The 20,368-nt window shown below is 35.2% G+C and overlaps 1 protein-coding gene and 1 long non-coding RNA gene across 7 annotated transcripts in view; one reads left to right on the plus strand and one right to left on the minus strand.

Moving 5' to 3' along the window:
• The window catches only part of LOC121738454, a 285,981-nt gene that overhangs the window by 56,236 nt on the left and 209,377 nt on the right, over positions 1-20,368 (minus strand). The window lies entirely within an intron of this gene.
• Positions 1-20,368, plus strand: part of LOC121738447 (glucose transporter type 1) — a 79,174-nt gene that overhangs the window by 37,015 nt on the left and 21,791 nt on the right. For 4 of the 6 annotated variants that reach the window (XM_042130494.1, XM_042130496.1, XM_042130497.1 and 1 more), the window contains exons 2-3: positions 14,709-14,769; positions 18,441-18,542. In XM_042130494.1, the coding sequence (XP_041986428.1) occupies positions 18,455-18,542 (88 nt within the window). In that variant the 5' untranslated portion in view covers positions 14,709-14,769; positions 18,441-18,454. Of the gene's footprint in view, positions 1-4,733; positions 4,793-14,708; positions 14,770-18,440; positions 18,543-20,368 lie in introns of those variants that run through there. The other 2 variants (XM_042130495.1, XM_042130499.1) reach the window with 2 other exon arrangements.

A 20,368-nucleotide genomic window follows, 5' to 3' on the forward strand; every position in this document is an offset into this window, starting at 1 on the left:
TTTTTGTAATGTCTTCTAAAACTTGTAACATACATTGCTACAATATACTAAATTAGGCTGTCAAGAGATGTACAAATTAGATTAGGTTGATCCGTAGCGTGATTGGATCTCAGTACCTTACTCTGAGTCCACGCATCTACAATGCAATTAGCAGGCTAAATTGTGATTAAACATGCACATTGCACAGAGATGCATAAAATATAAACTTGAAAGGATTCTGTATACTTATATAGCGTTTGTATGGGTACTGAATAGACTCTTTAGGTATCCTGAGTTAAATACCTAGTAGTACGGGAGTCCTAGAACATTTTTTTTTGATTACTATCAAGCAAATTTTTTGTTAGTAGCTTCATTTTGATAATATGACGAACAACATTTTTATTTGCGACAGGATTTCATACTTTGACTTGATTGTCCTAAAATATGGATTGTTTTATTTGCAGAACAATGTTACTCTTATTCTACTAATTATAATATAGATAATAAAATTACTATTAATCTATCAATATACAAAAAATCAGCTCGTTAGGGTTCCGTTATAGGGTTCTGTAATCAACAAAACTTGGTTAACTACTGAACCCTATTTAGAGTAGGGTTACCGCCGTCCATTCATCCTATTTCGCATTTCTAATATTCGTCCTAATATTAGAAATGCGAAAGTATCTATCTGTTACCTTTTAACGGCGAAGCCGCTGAACCGATTTTGCTGAAATCTGAAACCGTTTTGAGACTCAAACAATCGTACGAGAATGCCGCGTCCTGCTCTAACAAACGAGAAATTGCGTTGTTAGAGCAGCCTATAACTGGCCTACTGGTACATAGATGGACGGAAGGATAGACGGATAGATGGAATGGATAGATGGAATGGACGGTTCGGACGGACGCCCGCAACTCTGCTGCACCAAAATTCGGATTAACGAATTTGGGCGTCATCTATTTATGTAATAATTCCGTTGTTTGATGCTGTGTTGATAAAGATTTGTTTTATTTAGTAAAACACTAAGTACGTAGTTGTTGGTAACTTAGTTCGAGCAGAAATTAATGTAAGTACATTGTTGAGCTAGGAAACTACATTATACATTTTGTGAGATAAAAGGAAATATGAAATATCCTTTTATCCCATTTAACATATTATGTTGTTTTATATATTTTTCCCAAGGACTTGTGAACACAAAAGCGTGTGTTGGAAACAAAGACACATATTGACAAACATAATTTCGCACTTATGGAGTTGGAATTTGATAATATGTTAAAGTGGCAGCGCTGATTTTTAGGGTTCCGTACCCAAAGGGTAAAAACGGGACCCTATTACTGAGACTTCGATGTCTGTCCGTCCGTCCGTCTGTCTGTCCGTCTGTCTCCAGGCGGCAGGCTGTAACTCAAGAACGGTAATAGCTAGAGAGTTGAAATTTTCACAGATTATGTATTTCGGTTGCCACTATAACAACAAATACTAAAAACACAATAAATTAAATATTTAAGGGGTACGGAACCCTTCGTGCGTGAGTTCAACTCGCACATGGCCGAATTTCCTAATTTAAAGAGTGGAATTTCGTGTAAAGTTATTGCAACGGGTTTTTTATGTCATGATTATCCTATAATTTTGGATTTAGTATAGTACAAACCCTCCTTACTTATACTTAATATTAGTAAAAAATATTTAAAATGTAGAGAAAAAATCTGCGTTCTTGTTAACATATTGCTATATTTTTATGTATTATTCTTTTTCATTAATGATAAAACAAGTAAAATTTTAAACAACATGTAAATTAAGCTTCACGGTTACGTCGGTTGGTGAAGGATTGACAGTAAACGATTACGTTGCATTGGTTTAATATTTCTCCGCATTGCCTACAGGGATTCGCGTATCAGATACATTTTTGAAATATATTTTTGGTAAGTTAAAAATTTATACAGGGTGTAACAAAAGTGATAAAACTAGGGTACCTTTGTAAAAAAAGGAGGTATTTAATGCATCAATTTATAGTGTCCAGCTGCCTGCTGGTGAAACTTGAGGAAAGTTTGTATTTCATAGCGTTTTCGGCATCTAGAACTGCCCCGGGGCAGGGCAGGCCGAATGGATACGATAATAGCCGACGTTTAAATTATTCCATAAACTACGTACTTACTGTACTAGTACTATAAGTATAAGTTTTTTTTTTATGAAATAAGGGGGCAAACGGGTCACCTGATGGAAAGCAACTCCCGTCGCCCATGGACACTCGCAGCATCAGAAGAGCTTAGGGATTGGGCCTCCGGTAAACTCACTCACTCGGCGAAACAAAGCGCTAGCGCTGTTTCACGCCGGTTTTCTGTGAGAACGTGGTATTTCACCGGTCGAGCCGGCCCATTCGTGCCGAAGCATGGCTCTCCCAGTGCTTTGTAGATCACCGGTTTTGTTCGGCTATATCCGTATCCATCAAGCCTGCCCTGCCACGGAGCAGTTCTAGATACCGAAAACGCTATTAGAATATTGTTTCATATTTTAAAGGGTTTTAACACCGCCTGCTTTGTGAAAATCATTTTTAAAAAAATAATTAAATGTAGTCTGTACAGGATTTTTTTAGGCAACCTATTCTTGATCTATTTTCTAATATACTAAATTTGTTATAAGTTATAACATATTTTTAATTCTATTATCAGCTCGGTGAAGGCCGATCTAAGTTCGGATCTTCTACTATAATATTATGTAATAGTGATATCCCGAAAGACGACGTGTGACCAAAATGTTAAGGTGACGCCGCGTTAAAGTAAAAAACCGTGTTGGATATGTTTTAGATTGCTCGTTTTCTATGAGGCCAGCCCGGCCTCTCATAGAAAACAAGCAATGGAACAGCAAAAATTTGAAAGGGCGATAAAATGGTTAAAAAAAATTTGTCGCGTAATTTAAAAACCATAAATTATAAATTCCATATAAGCTATGGGCAAATTAAAGTGTATGCTTGAGCCAATTTATGTACAAATTTTGGAAGTCACTCTCCTCTGTTGGCAAAACAGGAATCCCTTTTTTACAGAGGTATTTTTGATTGATTATTCTGTGTTATAAAAGTTGACCAATCGTGTTATGCTATGGGTAATTCAAAGACAAAGACATGATGAATACTGACTATGAACTTTAATTTCTTAGCTTTAGTCATTGCTGAGAAAAATCGATATCGCTACAGCCAAATTATCAAGGCGTCGCCTTAAAAGAGACATTGTACCATCATGTCTCATTCGTTTGGTTACTCGCGAATGAACCGTTCACCTGAATTTGTTCACCACCACATTGTTTTACCTCTACTAGGATAATATCCCTTCAGATGAAAAAAAAGAATATTTATAAGTATTATAATAAAACATATTACTTATAATGCAAGAAACTTAAAGTAATTAGTAAGGTACCGAAGAACGAAATATTAAAGAAGTCGGTAATGAGAGCTAATACTAAATCTGATCAGATTTAAAAAAAAAACCTGAGAGCAGTTATTAGGAAAATCCTCTTTATGAGTCCGGGTGCCATCGCAATCCTCATACAAACGTATTCCCAAGATAATTTCCCATACGAGAATATTTAAAATATTAGGGTTATTATTCAGCTTAAGATAGTAATTACCTAGGTTCCTGTACAAAAATTTACTGCAATATATTTACATACCAAAAATATTAACGATTACAATATTTACACGAAGGGCTCCGTACCGTTGTAGAGCGAAAATAGGCAAAAATTGTGTTTTTTGTATGGAAGCCCCCCTTAAATATTTATTTTATTTTAATATTATTATTAATTATTAAAGTACAAATATAATTAAGGATGCTGTGAAAATTTCAAATGCCTAGCAGTTGCCATTATTGATTACGAGCAAAAAAGGCCAAATAAGATAATATGTTTGTTGTATGGGAGCCCCCCTTAAATATTTATTTTATTTTTAGTATTTGTTGTTATAGCGGCCATAGAAATACACAACCTGTAAAAATTTCAGAAGTCTAGCTATAGCGGTTCTTGAGATACTGCCTGGAGACAGACATCTCAGTAATAGGGTTTTCACCCTTTGGGTAAGGAACCCTAAAAAATGTTAAATTCATAAAAAATATTATTCTAAAATTTTCTCTAACTCTCTAATGAAAAATATTTTAGACAAGATCGATTACTTCCAAGTTCCAAGTCTAATTACTCAATTGTCAATCCTCAATTTATAAAATATCCAGTTTGACAAAATTATTGCCAGCGTGTACTTAACACAAATAAAAGGCCTGTAAATTTGTAGAATGTCATTCGGTACTGCGAAAAAATTTTATGTGAGATATTTTTGTTGTTGATTTTTTTTATTTTTTATTTCAATTATATTTTTATTTCCCAGAGACTTAAAGTATTTGTCTTTGCACTGTAAGCACCATTCTTGGAAATCTGGGCACAACATTTTTGCTCAGAGTAAGTATTAATAAATATGATTATTCTACTTTTGAATGCAGCATGCACCAATCGGAAAAGCGTTCGGGATTAAGTGCATCACGCATGTGCGATTCCGAGACTTCCTATTGACCAATGGTAGAGCGCCCCAGACGGTCCTGAGCTAGCCGTCAAGTAGGTTGTTTTGATTCGAACGCGGAAGCCGCTTGAAACCGATACGAAGTTATAAATTTCAAAAAAAGAATAGGAACATATATTTTTATTTTTTAATTTCGAATTATTTTTAAAATGCTTTGATTTTTTAGGTACTTATTAATGAAAAAAATTGAAGTTTCATAAAAGTTTGGAATTTTTTATGTAAATAGTGCGCATAGTGGATACCTTTGGATTGATACCTAAAGCGTAAGTATTTGTGATACTTGTTTTAAATAGGTTGTTTAAAATACTTATTTCAAATAATAATTAAGTAACATTCTTTTTGATTTGAAACTTTAATTCCTGTATAAAGAGATGATAATAATGTTTACTATTGTTAAGACAAGGTATTGTAATACCGCGGATAGATATTATCCAGATCGTTTATTTGCTTTGAATAATAATAATAATATCTACGGACGCTTCACACCACGTCAGTCTGGCCCCGTGCTAAGTACCTAAAGAACTTGTGTAACAGGTACCAGACAACGAAAATATTATATTTAATACTTTCATACTATAAATATATTTAAGATTTTTATTATATCATACACATATTTAATACACACCCAGACCCGGGAACATTGGAAACTTTTTGTTCCGTCGGCGGGATTCGAAACTGAGACCCCCGGCTTGAGCTACCAACGCGCTCACCACTGAGCCACAGAGGTCGTCAATTTGAATGTACATTCTCAAACTCAAACATCTAATTATTATTTATTTACAATAAATAAATAATAATTAGATGTTACAATATAGTATTTTACATTCTGCCTAAACAGCATGCAACATTTTATAAATGTTTAAAATTATACTCATAATAATTAATTGCATTAAATGACAAATTATAACACTATAGTAGTAGGGCAGATGCTCCGGTTTTGGCCACTGACCCCTTTTTGGCCATTTTGGACTTCCGAGCGGTGTTATTAAGGCATAGACAATAACGTTACTTTATGATGTACGGTTTTTAAAATATTGAAATATGGCAACACTTTTACCGATGACAGTGGTGATATGTCGAATTTCACTTTGACGTAATACACCATTTTTAGGGTTCCGTACCTCAAAAGGAAAAAACGGAACCCTTATAGGATCACTTTGTTGTCCGTCTGTCCGTCTGTCAAGACCCTTTTTCTCAGGAACGCGTGGAGGTATGAAGCTGAAATTTATATCAATTACTCAGGTCTACTGTCCCTTGAAGCTGTGAAAAAATCAAACTTCTAAGCCAACGCAATCAAAAGATACAGCCGTTTATGCCGCAAATTTTCGACACTTGCAAGGGAATCAAAACCTACAGGGTGCTTCCCGTGAACTCAGAATCTTGAAATTTGGTACGAAGCAACGTCTTATAGCATAGATAAAGGAAAAATTACGAAAACCATAAATTTTTAGTTACATCACATAATATATTTTTTTTTAATAATTTTAAACTTACTACCCATTTCCTCATAAACGCGTAGAGGTATTAAATTGAAATTCATACCAAATACTCAGGTCTATAATACCTTTAAGCTGTCGGAACCCTCGGTGCGCGAGTCCGACTCGCACTTGGCCGGTTTTTTGTAGATGGTCGTGAAATGTGGTTATTCTTAGCAAAAACAATAAGGCGAGCGGGTGAGTAATCAGTTGTAATTTTCGGAATCTTTGTTTATTTTTTGGACGTATATGTTAATATTACATAAGAAACATACTGTCTCAGTAGAAATAAAGTTATTTTACCGCCACACTTTTAAGAAGTGAGGTTATTCGTAGGTGGCCACTAATGGTACCTAAATTATAAGATTCACCATCTTTGGCCACACAGCTGGCCAAAGATGGTGCCCATAGGAACCCCAATTCTGGCCACATGTTTTTGTTATTGACTTTTTAATATGTGTTCTGATAGTTTTCGCTATTTTCAGAAAAATAAAATTTCGAGGCTTCCGAAGAAAAATAAAGTAGATGATGTGAAAAGAAAATTATTTCAATATTCTCCGCACAAAGTGACACAAGCATTGAACGCAATCAGAAAGGGGATGCCGGTTGCCACTGCTAGTAGAGACTTTAATGTACCTCGAACTACTTTGCGGCATAAACTTTCTGGAAAAGCCCCAGAAACATCTGGACATGTGGGACCCCAGGCCGTTCTTGGAAGTGACATAGAAAGAGAAATTGTCTTATGGATTAAAGATTGTGCTCGTGCTGGATTTCCAATCAATAAGGAAGGTCTATTAGATTCGTTCAAAAAAGTAGTCATAAAAGGACAACTTAAGACACCTTTTATCAAGACTGAGTAGGTACTATAATAACTACAACCAAAGTTCCTCTTAATTAAAAATATATACCAACTGAAATATATAATAAGTTTGCAATTATATAAAACCAATATCAAAGATTGATAGGCACTTACCTCAATGTTGATCTCTTTAATTTTTAAGATGAATAATAAATAAATCTAGATTAATATGCATATATTTGTGTTTTATTTTTTGGTGGCCAAAACTGGCACGGAATGTGGCCATAAATGGAGTAAATCTGGCCACAAGTGGCACAAAGTGACATTTTTTTTTTCTTTTTCAAATTTTTCTTTACGTATTTGAATTTCTTAAAAAACATGTTTTGCAAAGCAAGAACAACATATTTTTAAATACTTTTTTTAAACAATCATGCTCTTTACAACTAAAACTATAGATTATGAAGGGATCAAAGTCGACGAATCTCTTAAAATGGCCAAAACCGGGTCATCTGCCCTATAGATTAAGTAATAATATGTACGTAATAAGTTCAAAATTAAGAGTAGGGGAGGAGAAGGTGCGATTTCTGTAGTCACTCGAGCGTCATGGAGCCTAGTAGGTTTTTTAAATCAGGTAAAACTGATAAAAAATAAGAGCGTTTTTTTATTTTAGCGGTGGGTTCGGAAACTGCAGCCATTTTAAAGTTTTGAAAAAGAAAATATTTTCGGAAAATTGCTTATTTAGGTAAATTATAAATATGTTTTAGACAACAAGGACTAAATAATTTAGTTTAGTGAAAAATAAAATATCTCCGAAGCTTAGTTACGAAAATATGAAGCTTTATTTTTTATATTTTAAAATATCCCTACAGGCTTACCTAACCTTTGAATCGTCAGTGCTTTATATGGAAGCTTCTTTGGGAATTGAGGAATGTTAAGTACATTCCCCGTCTTAATCTGACAGATCCGATGACATTTATTTTCAATATTCAAAAAAAAATTTAACCCACAACGTGGATTAAATTTTTTTTATAACTAGACAGACACATACATACATAATACAAGCTTAATCTGACACGCTCGAGGTTGTCCCGAAATCCCCTCTTCCCCTCTAAACACTGTATGTCTTTGATAATTTAAAATATTTTGTAACAAATACACTAAATATTAGAAAATAGATCAAGAATTATAGTTTGCCTAAAAAGCTGGGCAGACTATGTTTAACTTCTTTTTTTTATTATTTACAAAAAACCATGTGTTAAATACATCAATTTCTAGTAAGTAATTAAAAATGTGTGTGTGTTGTAGTGTGTGTTATGTTTTATTTGTTAAAAAAATGTATGATAAAAGCATAATTTCAAAATAATATTAGTTCGATGCACTCCTTCACCATATAAATTATAAACTATAACTGTGCAAAATTTCATGCACCTATTTTAAAACGTGGTTTGAAATTTTAAAGATAGGTATTTTTGAAATACAACACGCTCCTCAAGTTTACGATTACTTTCTAGAAATGATACCTTACCAGCAACACTATAAATTAATGCAATAACACATTGTGTTTTTCGTAAATATATTTTTTAAATACTTAAAATAGTCGGTCCAGGTTTTTAGGCAACCTATTCTTGATCTATTTTCGAATATACTTATATGATATTTTTCATTCTATTGTCAATTCGGTGAAGGTCGATCTGAGTTTGGAACTTCTACTAATTGGTATTTATCAGTCAGCTAAATAGAAATACTTCGGTTATTGCGGTTAAGAACACTCAGCTTAGAGAAACGTTAGGCACTGAACCTAATAGGCATAAACTGCTCCGTCTATATAGAGCTAATTCCATAAGTTCCAACTCATATCTACATTTGAAATAATCTACTGCACCCTCTGCTCTATTATTTTAATGCAACATTATAATATAATTATTCTGTTTCTTGTATTTTATGAAGTGTCTAAACCACAGACAATGATATTATTTCGAAACGTATTTTTCGAAAATGGAACAAAGCTGCGTGTTTAATTAAAATAGTAAAATAGAAATTATTACACAAAGGTCGGAGCACAGGGCGCTATTAGAACACATACAATAAATAATTCGACCAAAATCCGACATGTTGCAGATCCGACAGAATCTTTGTGAAACGCTATACTATATGGAGCTAATTCCATACGTTCCAACTCATATCTACATTTGAAACAATCTACTGCACCCTCTGCTCTACTATTTCAATGCAACATTATATAATTATTCTGTGTCCTGTATTTTATGAAGTGTCTAAACCACAAACAATGATATTATTTCGAAACGGATTTCATTTTATTTACTGTCAGTGCTAGTGCTGCCGTCTAGCATAAAAAAATAGCAGTGAAATATCCTATTAGTTGCTGGATCATAATCATTTAAAAGGACCAAACGGTGTTCAGGTAGCAACAATCTATAATCCGTATTACTCCTGATTTGCTGGTACGTTGTGATGAAAAGATTAAATCGACTTCAAACGGAAAACCACTCGAGGATAAAATATGTTTTATCAAGTAATATGTTTTTCACTCACTCGAATTAATATCGCGTTAGGTTTTTACCTTTTACCTTTTTGAACGGTAACGTTGGATATCGCATGTATCGTTTCTATGGTATCAAGGTACTTTGGTGTCTTTGAAGTATTATGGTTAATATCAGGGCGTATATCTTCTACGAGTATAATATAAAAATGAGTCGCTGAATGTGTTGCTAAGCGCAAAACTCGAGAACGGCTGAACGGATTGGGCTAATTTTAGTCTTAAAATATTCGTAGAAGTCCAGGGAAGGTTTTTAAGTGACACGAAGTTCACCGGGACAGCTTACTAGCTGTCCCGGTGAACTTCGTTTTTCCCGGTGAATTTTTTTTTCTATTTACAATATAATAATTATTATTATATACTTATAATAATAATTATTATATTGTAAATAGAAAAAAAATACATGTACCACACCGATGAAAATCGGTAGGTACATAATATTATATTGTCGATTGGATCCGGATCCGGACCCCCAGGACCCCCCCCCCCCCCCTTATATACGCCCATGGTTAATATTATTAAAACTACATGAAGTACTATATATAATACTTTGTAAAACACGGGGTAAAGTTAGTTAGGATTTATATGTGGCGGCGCGAACGCGCGGCTTGGCGAGTACACCACGAGATCACAAGCAAATGTATGTAACGATTTATTTAATTTTCTTGTCATCTTGTATAGCCGCCAAAGAGCGCATACGGCCGGAAGCATAATAATTTAGCCTAGGTTTCGGCTTGTAAACGAGTGGCAGGCTAATTTGTATAAGTGAGTGATGAACGAAAAGCCAAAAACACGCGGTCCACATTGAAGCTAGTTTAGTTAGCTTTGGTGCTTACAATTATTGCTGTTATATTTTTATTTTTAAATACCATTTCATCAAAAATATGTATCGAAATATCACTCGTAACGCTTTTAGGAATTATGTATTTGAAACTATAACGGAACCATTACTGATGCTTTATACTAAACTGCAAGCAAGTTAAGATTCATACGTGATATTTAAATCGGTAATATTATAGCCTCACAAACTTAAATGTAAAAATTAAGGCGACTTCTTGATAATTTGGCTGTAGCGATATCAATTTTTCTCAGCAATGACTGATGCAGCAATTAATGATTTCTTAGCTTTACTAAGAAATTTAAGTTTATAGTCATCATGTCTTTATCTTTGAATTACCTATAGTATAACACGATTGGTAAACTTTTATAACACAGAATAATCAATCAAAAAGACCTCTGTAAAAAAAGGGATTCCTATTTTGCCAACAGAGGAGAGTGATTTAAGCTTCCAAAATTTGTGCATTAAAATATTTTAAAATATTTTTTAAACTTCACCGTATGTGTGTATGAAAAGAGTTGAAAGTATTAAAAATCGCTGGGAAGGTGTTCGATTTTGATAGACAGTCACTGTGTAAAGTATTCATCGCCTGATAGACTTCAGACGTGTCTTAAATATTCATGCATAACAACCTAAGCGTGCTAGGTAATAGCGTGGTTAGAGCAGGCTTTCTAGACGAAACACGCTCAATAATCGTGTATTCATTAACAATAGACAAAGTTTCGGAGCAGCTCGAATAGACAACGCTTTCGGTTACATAAAGCTTAGATTTTCGACCAACAGCTCGAATTAAACGCCCACTGTTATGATTTTGTATCCTCAAAGCTTTGTCAGTGTGTACGCAATAGTCAAAGCGTATACTCGTATTACGTGCACTATATATAACTATATGCGACGATATCTTCTAAAAATACATTAATGAGCGTAATATTAGTCTGAGGTCATTTTCTATAATACTTACCGTTTCCGGGAAAAGTCCTAAAACTTCCAATTTTGACCGTCTTTAAAACTTCTAACTTTTTTAGGGTTCCATACCCAAAGGGTAAAAATGGGACCCTATTACTGAGACTTCGAAGTCTGTCCATCTGTCCGTCTGTGCGCCTGTTTCCAGGCTGTAACTTAAGAACTTTTCAAGAACTCAACAAATTTTTGTTGGCGCTATAACAACAAATAAAAAAAAAATACGGAACCCTGCGTGCGCGAGTCCAACTCGCACTTGGCCGATTTTCTAGCACTGCAGAAATTATTTTGTATTTTTTTTAACTTATAATACACTATTGATTATGACAATTTTTGCGTTTTGATGCACATTTGCTTTTCATACTGTATTGTTGCATATCCACATTTTCTCTGTGTCTTCAAAGTAAATAAATATTTCTGGAATAAAGTGTATCTAAGTACATACCGTAGATATTTGAAGCGCCTCAATAGTTAACATGTTGCGTAACTAGACTTATGCATAGCGAATTTTATAAAAATAATTATGTTAATTGCGTATTGGATTACTTAATTATTATAATCAAAACTGATTTGGTTAATGTTTTCTAAAATGGCTGCGTTTCCACAAGATAATAAGCTAGTTTGCCAAGGTGCAAATAAGTGCCTATAATTTGTTACGCAAGGGCGATAGGGCATTGCATTCCCGCAGATGCCCGCAGCATCGGAGCTGTTTATTTACAATATAAGACATACTTTGAACCGAGTTTGCCCACACACAAAAAATACTAAATTTGTAGTAAGTCCACTATTTCGGTTATTTTATTGAACATAACCTCAAAAACCAAAAAAAATTTTCGTGGTAACTACTGATTTCCTAACTTTAGGGCCCTCCCCCCCCTCCCCTCCCACCCCCTTCCTATAATGCGTAATTCAAATGCAACCCCAAATTTCGGTCGGTACCAAAACTTTACGATTTAAATTCCACATTGACTCAGTTTCGACCTAGTCTGGATCCTATCAAACAGCAAAATGTTTGTTTGATATATTATTATACGGTATTCACATACATATTTATATAGGTACGTCAAACAAACTGACAAACGTGAACGACGCGATTGATTTGGAGTTCTGAGAATTGAGAATGCGAAACAGACGAGTTGATATTACATATCGAGACTTTATCGCAATAATATCGAAGCGTGTGCGAGATATAGCAGAATCGGGGTTCAAAATACGTCTTCACTCTAGAGTCTAGACAATATCAGTGGCTTTATCACCCAAGTTATATATATGTAACGTCCAGGTATATTAGTTTCTGCAAGATAACATTGTTATATTTCTACGTATATATAAATCGTATATATTTGCCGGAAATATGTTCCACATTCGCAACTGCCTCAACACAAAACTTCTAGACGGGTTGTTTTTCACAACAACAACAGATCAGCTTCATAATAGAGTACTAAGTAGACGATAACTAACATTTTGTAACATAAGGACAATTACAATTAAAAAAAAATCCAAACCTTGTGACAATCAATTGGCTATACATAAAACTCACTTTTCTTTTGATTTCCAGTCATTTTCCCAGCCAAAAAGCCTCCATTTATGCAAAAAAAAAACGTAAATTTTCAAATTGTTACTTCATTACTGTAGATTAAAGCGATTTCATTTGTGTTCATATTATTTTTAATAATCATTATTGATTTTTTAATGGCTATTACACTGATCGACGAGAAATATTCTAGAGCAAGAACTTTTTATGAGATTTTAATTGATTTTAGTTGAATTCAAAACTGTTTACAGATTGATTCAACCACGTCTAGTATTTAAACATTTTTATAGAAAATATTTATTAAATACGTATATTTATTATGAAAAAGATACAAAAATCTTAACAAGAGATGATCTAAAGGATGTAAATTTAAGGTAATTACTATCTTAAGCTGAATAATAACTCAAATATGGTAAATATTCTCGTATCGGAAATGATCTTGGTATTACGTTTGTATGAGAATTGCAATGGCACCCGGACTCTTAAATGAATTAAAAAAATAACTTTATAACATTATTTTGTATTTATTTTTAATATTTATTTAGAAGGTCGCTTTCTTTTATCAGTTTTATCTGTTGTCTCGCGGTTGATTTCCCAGTAGAAATCAGCTAGCATTGCTACCACTATAACTTGGTGGAACTTCTCACCATACTGATCAGACACCGCACCAAGATTGTGTTTATCAAGGTCCACCGCGGCTTTCAGTGTCGAAATCTAAACAATTTTAATCAAAAAGTTACTAATAGATGCTGATGGCAGCAATACTAGACGACAGACGTGCTAGATAAAATCTGCTTACATAATATTTAGATTGGACACAGCATTATTCAATCCAGACCAGTATTATGAGATTTAGGGCATATTTCACCACTTTCTGATAAAGTGCCGTATAGGCTAGTCATAACTTTTTTGACAGATTCTCCATACTTGATCTGTCAAGTTAATTGGTTATCAGGAAGTGGTGAAACAGGCCCTTAATTACTGTTTGGACCTTTTTAATAAAAGGCATAATTGCCACGGTGATTTAATTCATCATCAGTACTTCAAATATTATGTTTAATACCCCTTTCAAAAGGGTTCTGTCCTTACAATGTAGCACAAACTGTACAACATTCTTGCAAATAAATTATTTATTTAATATTTTAAGTCATTAAAATAGTAGGAGCTAGTGTAATGATTGAAAAAATACTGTAATATATACAGGGTGTAACAAAAATAAGTGATAATACTTTAGGGTGTGTATTCCTTGTAGAGAGTTCACCGTGAAAGTAGCAGCGCTGAAAGACGAAATTTTTTTTTTCACTTTTGTATGGGCAAGGCCTCGAGCGTCACGAGTCTCCCCATACAAAAAATTAGTAAAGTATTATCACTTATTTTTGTTACACACTGTATATATTTTTTGCTTACCAATTGAAAATGCTTCAATCCATAGCTTGTTAAATTATTTTTATAATCAAGCTCTTTACTGTACAGTTCAAATCACGAGATGAGTCACGAACGTTCATACTTTTCATATTATTAAGCCACAGTAATCGCTAAGATTATTCTTAAGATGCTGTTTTATTTAATAATTAAATTGAAAAAATACGCTCTATTGAGCGTATATTTTTGATTGTATCACTGAGTGTGACGTATTAAGAAACAAAACTCGGTGCTCAAGTAAGCTGTAGTCTTTGAGTTGCTGTGTCTTGGTAGCGGCCAATCCCTGACTAAATATTATTGATAATATCAAAGTAATTACGTTACATCATCTTAAGCCCCTGGGAGCGTGCGAGACTATAGATTGGTATTGAGTAGGAGTATAAGAGAGGTTTATTAATATTAAGCTTAGGGTTTCAGTGTTGTACTTTGAACAATAGTTTGTAAGTTTGGCTTCGTTTTAAACTCATTTACGCTACGTAATATTAATAAAATTGAAATTACGTTCTATTATATACCAAACTTAATTTAAAATTGTGACATAATATTTAAATTATGAATTGTTATAAAATAATAAATTGTAACATTTTGTTTCAGGCACAATGTCGTCGATTAGACTGCCATCAGTCGTAGTCAAATGACAATAACTAGATTAAAGGTAATTTCATATTTTAATATTCCTATTGTTTTATTTTTATTTTATTTAACTTACTTTATTGAATTAACGACCGCACATAGCGGGCCCCTAGGACGAGCAATTTTATTGCGCAATATGACGTATAGCGTAATACTACTGACCGTCTAGGGTTGATGTTGCACAATTAGCTATGTCCACACTGTGCGCTTTCGTCTTCAATTTTCGTCATCTTCTTTCATTCAACTTTTGTTTTGGCGCATTCAATAATTAAATGCGTCAACAAACGCAACGCCAACATTGTTATTTTTGTTTTTTGGATACGGTCAGAGGGCACGCGTCGCGGGCATGCCTCACGTTCGCTGTTGACTGCGCTATAACGCATGCTACTTGACGAACAGAAAAAGGCACAGTGTAGACAAAGCTATCGTCTAGGGGCCCGCTTAGAGACATGTAATATAACTCTAAGTTTTTTCATTTTTTCTGTCAAATTCTTAGTTAAATTAAGGTTAAGGGACTGCCGCACTGCGAATTTTATTCGTTTTTCGCTACGAATAATACAAACTAAGGAATTGTAACTCCCATACTATTACCGTTTAAAATTTGGTTCCTTTTGATCTGTCATGTAACGTCAGCCTAGTACCGCTCAAGGTCACTTAAATACTGCAAATGTATTGAAATGTGTACCTAAGGTACACTTTTTTGACAAGTATTGTGGAGCATGTTTTTTGACGGAGTTACTTTTCCTTAGTTTTTATTATTCGTAGGTTTTTCGTATATTTTTTTCATCCGCAGTGCAGATACTCTTATAAGATTCAATGTTTTATAGAATTGCAAAAAAAAAACAGCGCGGTTTAAATTTGCAGTGCGGACAGACCCTTAAGTTATATTGTCATAAATATCTCTGAGTGTTGCCGATTTTATTTTTCTAATAAATTAATTTAGTTTATTAATAATTTAGTTTAATTAATTTAGTATAATAATAATAACTCCCACACCGGTTTCGGTGACGGTAGCCGATTTCATTGAAACCAGGCCAGCTACGCAGGAGTAATTTTATAGTGCTCAAGTGTGTGCGCAGTACACAAGAGAACTCTCTATTCATTTACTCTTATAACCGAGTGGGACGAAAGACCGCCACGACTGGCGAGAGGTCAGGCGCAGGACCGACTTTTTACATGCCTATCCGACGCATGGATCATCTTACTTGTCAGACAATCAGGTGATCACCCTGCATTGTTCTAACCAAACTTGGAAATAACATGTTGGTCCCACGACCTCCGAGTGAAGAGCCGCGCTCTGTACTAGACCACGGAGGCGTTCATCATCATCATTTTTCTACAAAACCTATATTGAGTTGTTCATAAGGAATACACTGCAATAAACACCATGACACGGTTGAAAAAAATATCTCACAGCAACACTCTATTTTATCATCTTTTTTTTTATGAAATAAGGGGGCAAACGAGCAAACGGATCACCTGATGGAAAGCAACATCCGTCGCCCATGGGCACTCGTAGCATCAGAAGAGCTGCAAGTGCGTTGCCGGCCTTTTAAGAGGGAATAGGGTAATAGAGGAGGGAAGGGAAGGGAAGGGAATAGGGTAGGGGATTGGGCCTCCGGTAAACTCACTCACTCGGCGAAACACAGCGCAAGCGCTGTTTCACGCCGGTTTTCTGTGAGAACGTGGTATTTCTCCGGTCGAGCCCGCCTATTCGTGCCGAAGCATGGCTCTCCCACGTATAAAAAATACACTTTGATTCAGCTATAGTAAAGAAATAAATAGTTTTGAAGTAAAAATAAAATCAAACACTCAAACATGCGGGTTGAATTGTATTTATCAGTTGAAGAGAAGCTTATTTAACTTATTTTCCATTAAAAGCGCATGAAGGTAAAATGATACAAACCTCTAAAGCTCGGTTAGGACGATAGCAGTTGCGGTAAGTTTTTTAAAAGCTTAAATACCGTACGCCCACTCTTTGTCTCGCTAATAGTAGGTAAGTTTTTGCTCTCTTTTGGTTTACAATAATCGGATTTGCATTTAAAAAGTAAAGCTAATTAATTGCACTCCGATGAAGCTTTTGAAAATATTTTTTTCAAATGGGGTTATAAAAAGTAGGTTTAAACTAACCTAACCTAAACTGATTCGGCTATTTTGCATTTTGAATACACTTCGATTCAGTCGCGAACCTAACCAGCAAAATAATATTCACATATCAATCTAACAAACTTAAAACGAATTACTTTTGGATTTTATCAGTACTATTTTGAATGAAAATTGAAGTAAACTTTGTACTATCAGAGAAGTTGATTCCTAGGCAGATGGGGGACCTACGTAGTTTGGTCGCGTTATCTCAAACCTTAGCCACAATTAACAATGAATTGACATAATCCGACCAATTGTCGTTGGTCTGTCAACTGCCTCGGAATCAATTTCCTCGATGGTACAATCACAGAATTGCATGACACAAAATAAATTTTTACTCCAACGGGACTGCATCAAAAGAGAAACTGTACCTACCTATTAGTAATATTATTATTACCATCAGATATTATACCACCAGATATTATACCACCAGATATTATAGTATAAAATAGAGACACGGCAGAATTATAGGGGTAAAGTTTTAGAAAAGTACTTCGGTCGGTGTCTTTAAAAACTGAATATGGATATTGGATGACGTAAATGGTTGTTGAGTGGAGACTGCTTTTGATCGTGTTGAGGGTGCTTCAGACTCGAGTGCAGCTTAGAGTTTGTTGTAGGTGATCTTATCACCGTCATTACAAAGAGGACTTAATAAGGCAAATTCGCTTTAAAAAATCGTTTAGCGCTGGTTCATTTAGTTATGAATACTTTACTGAATATTGCACATCAGTTCTAGCATGTCTGCGAAAAATAAATAGGTATATTATTATGTTTCGAAATAAAGTTGCAGCCTACAGCTAATCCTGTTAATTATTAAAGCCAAAATATCTTCTTTAGTAGCTCTTAGTGTCTAAACACACTAGGCCGAGAAAACGCGGCCGAAGTTCGGCATGATTACGCCTACTAACGATCGTTACAACATACATTTGCTTGTGATCTCCTTGTGCACCGGCCAAACCAGTCGTTCGCGCGGGCGCACAAATCGAACCTAAAGTCGACACTACATAATATAGGCGAACGCGTTGGCCGGCGCGCTGTCCCAAATCCCAATGTGTGGAACAGGCGAAATACCTACCGCCAACGCGCTAACGCCCGTTCTACACATCGCGCGCGCCGGCTAACGCGTCGGCTAAAGCGTTCACCTATAATATTATAGTGCCGACATAAGGCCGAAAAACGTACGGTATATTTGTAACAGGAAAGATAAGACGCACTACGCGCGTGTCGTGCGTTTTTGAAGTGAAACTTTATTAGGCTCGTTGAGAGTGAAATTTCAAGGTCGCATCATGACTGGGCTCCCACACAAAACAGCGAATTCGCATCGCATCGTAATGTCATTTTTATTATGAATTTCGTCGCAGATATTATTTGCGAAGCGAAGCGAATTCGCAGTTATGTGTGGGAGCCCAAAAGGGTCGAAATTATAATAATAATGCGTCACAAGTCACAACGTCGCGCCGCAACAATTTTAGACAGAAGTTTCATTTCTGACTCGTGTACTACCCACTTCCTTTTTTCAAGTTGGCTGACGGAATGCTGTGTTTTTAGTGTCGGGAGCGCTCATGAGACAGTCGTGTCATCGTCTGCTTGAACATCAGCAAGCGGGCGGGGAGGAGCCCCCGCTTTACTCACCCACAGATCAAATTTCAGGTAACACTATCTCTATGCACTGTATGATATAGCCCGCATACAACTTTAAGGTCGCTCGGCGAAACTAGAGGGGGTTTTAAGGATGGCGCATATTGAGTACTGATTTACCGATAGTGTTACCGGTTCGCCTTGCTACCATCCAATTCTTACCCAAGATACCTAAAATCAAATACTACGCCTTCTGTTCTTGGCGAACGATCTTCAAAGAGTGTCATGCGGCCTATAATGATCATTGATAATCTATGTTCTACCTCTCGCACGCAATTCACGCGAAAAAAATCGAATGCAACGCTCGCGCTGTTTGCCGCTACGCTTAGTGTTTCAAGAGAAGCGCTTTTAATTATTATTTTTTTGTATTTTTTAAATAAAAACAGAGTGAAAAAGATATTATTTTATTACGCATTTTATTCTTTCAAAGGTTTCCACCGAGTTCGCTTTTCTATTTCACTTGCAAATGGAAATTATTTTTATTTCTGTCCTATAAAGACGGCGTAATTGGTAGAGCTTTCGTCGGAGGCTTAGGTGTGCTTACGTAGCTATATATAGACGTCAGATGGCGGCTAAGTACACAGTCGTGACTCTACACTTATTAACATTTCTGTCTTTTCAACTTTCCCGTTGCGATCACTTCCATTATTTATTATCTTTCAATATTCTCGAAGCTCACCGAGTATAATTAATTTTGTTTGCATAGGAACTTCCGTTTCCACGACTATAATCAAAGTAATGGAGACGAGGACCTATTTTCATTAAACTTAGAGTGTGTGAGAAAACACGAGGAGTAAAAGATAAAAGCTAGTAGAATGGAGTAAGGAGTAAGTAAAGATTATTTTATTTTGCTGCTGATTGTTCATGTACGAGACATCCATCGAGCACAATTTCAGCGTCTGTCACCTTACATTTTCTCGTGCGAAATTTATTCATTTATCATGAATATATAATGATGATTTTAACCGAGACGGAAGCTTGTTTCAGCTTTGCATTTCAGCGGTATGCATCGTTATAAAATTAACTTACGATAAGATTACACTATTGTGTTGCAAAGCGCCAGTTTAATCATGGCCTGGCAAAGGATTCCAATGCAAATGACGTCCACAGGTGACATCATATATATGGAAGAGGGTAATATTCCGAAAAAATCTCGTATTACTAGTTATAGATATAGGCTAGAAGTGGAAACAATCACATGAGTGTGTACTACAGAAACGTACTCGTACGAAATAAAATCATTACAAAAAAATTGAAGTTGTTACAAAATAACATTACAAAATAAGTGAAGACACATATTTTGAGAAATAGTTATACCATCTTTATATTATTTGAAAGCTCTAGATTAAAATTGAATATATGATCGCGCAAGATATGGCTCCACGAAAAATCTGCACTACCTTTATATTGGATAGATCGAAAAGATTTCCGAACCATTTTCGGCTCCGGTATCCGCGGATTGAAAGTAAACACGCGAAAAGATCGCGCGCTGCAATGGATTTTTGGTCGATATGGGAATGCAAATTCGAAAAGTGCGGGTTAGATTTTGCACCTTAATTAAACTTGCACTCGCGTAATAGAACGAAATCCCGGCCGCACCGGGATCGTTTAATCCCGGGGATAAAGTGATTGCTGGTCCCGAGTGCATGTAAAGCTGGATAATATGACACGTGCATTCAATTTGATACCTGAAATCCCTTTGTTTTCATGCGCTTTGTAATATTAAATACGAACGCTCCGCGATACTCCGTTCAAATCGCGAACGATAATGATATTTACAATTGCGCCGAAACGTATTCGGCCATTAGTCCGTTTTCATTACCTTTGAGTTCGATACT

Source organism: Aricia agestis, chromosome Z, assembly GCF_905147365.1.
Source record: "Aricia agestis chromosome Z, ilAriAges1.1, whole genome shotgun sequence".
Taxonomy (NCBI): Eukaryota; Metazoa; Arthropoda; class Insecta; order Lepidoptera; family Lycaenidae; genus Aricia; species Aricia agestis.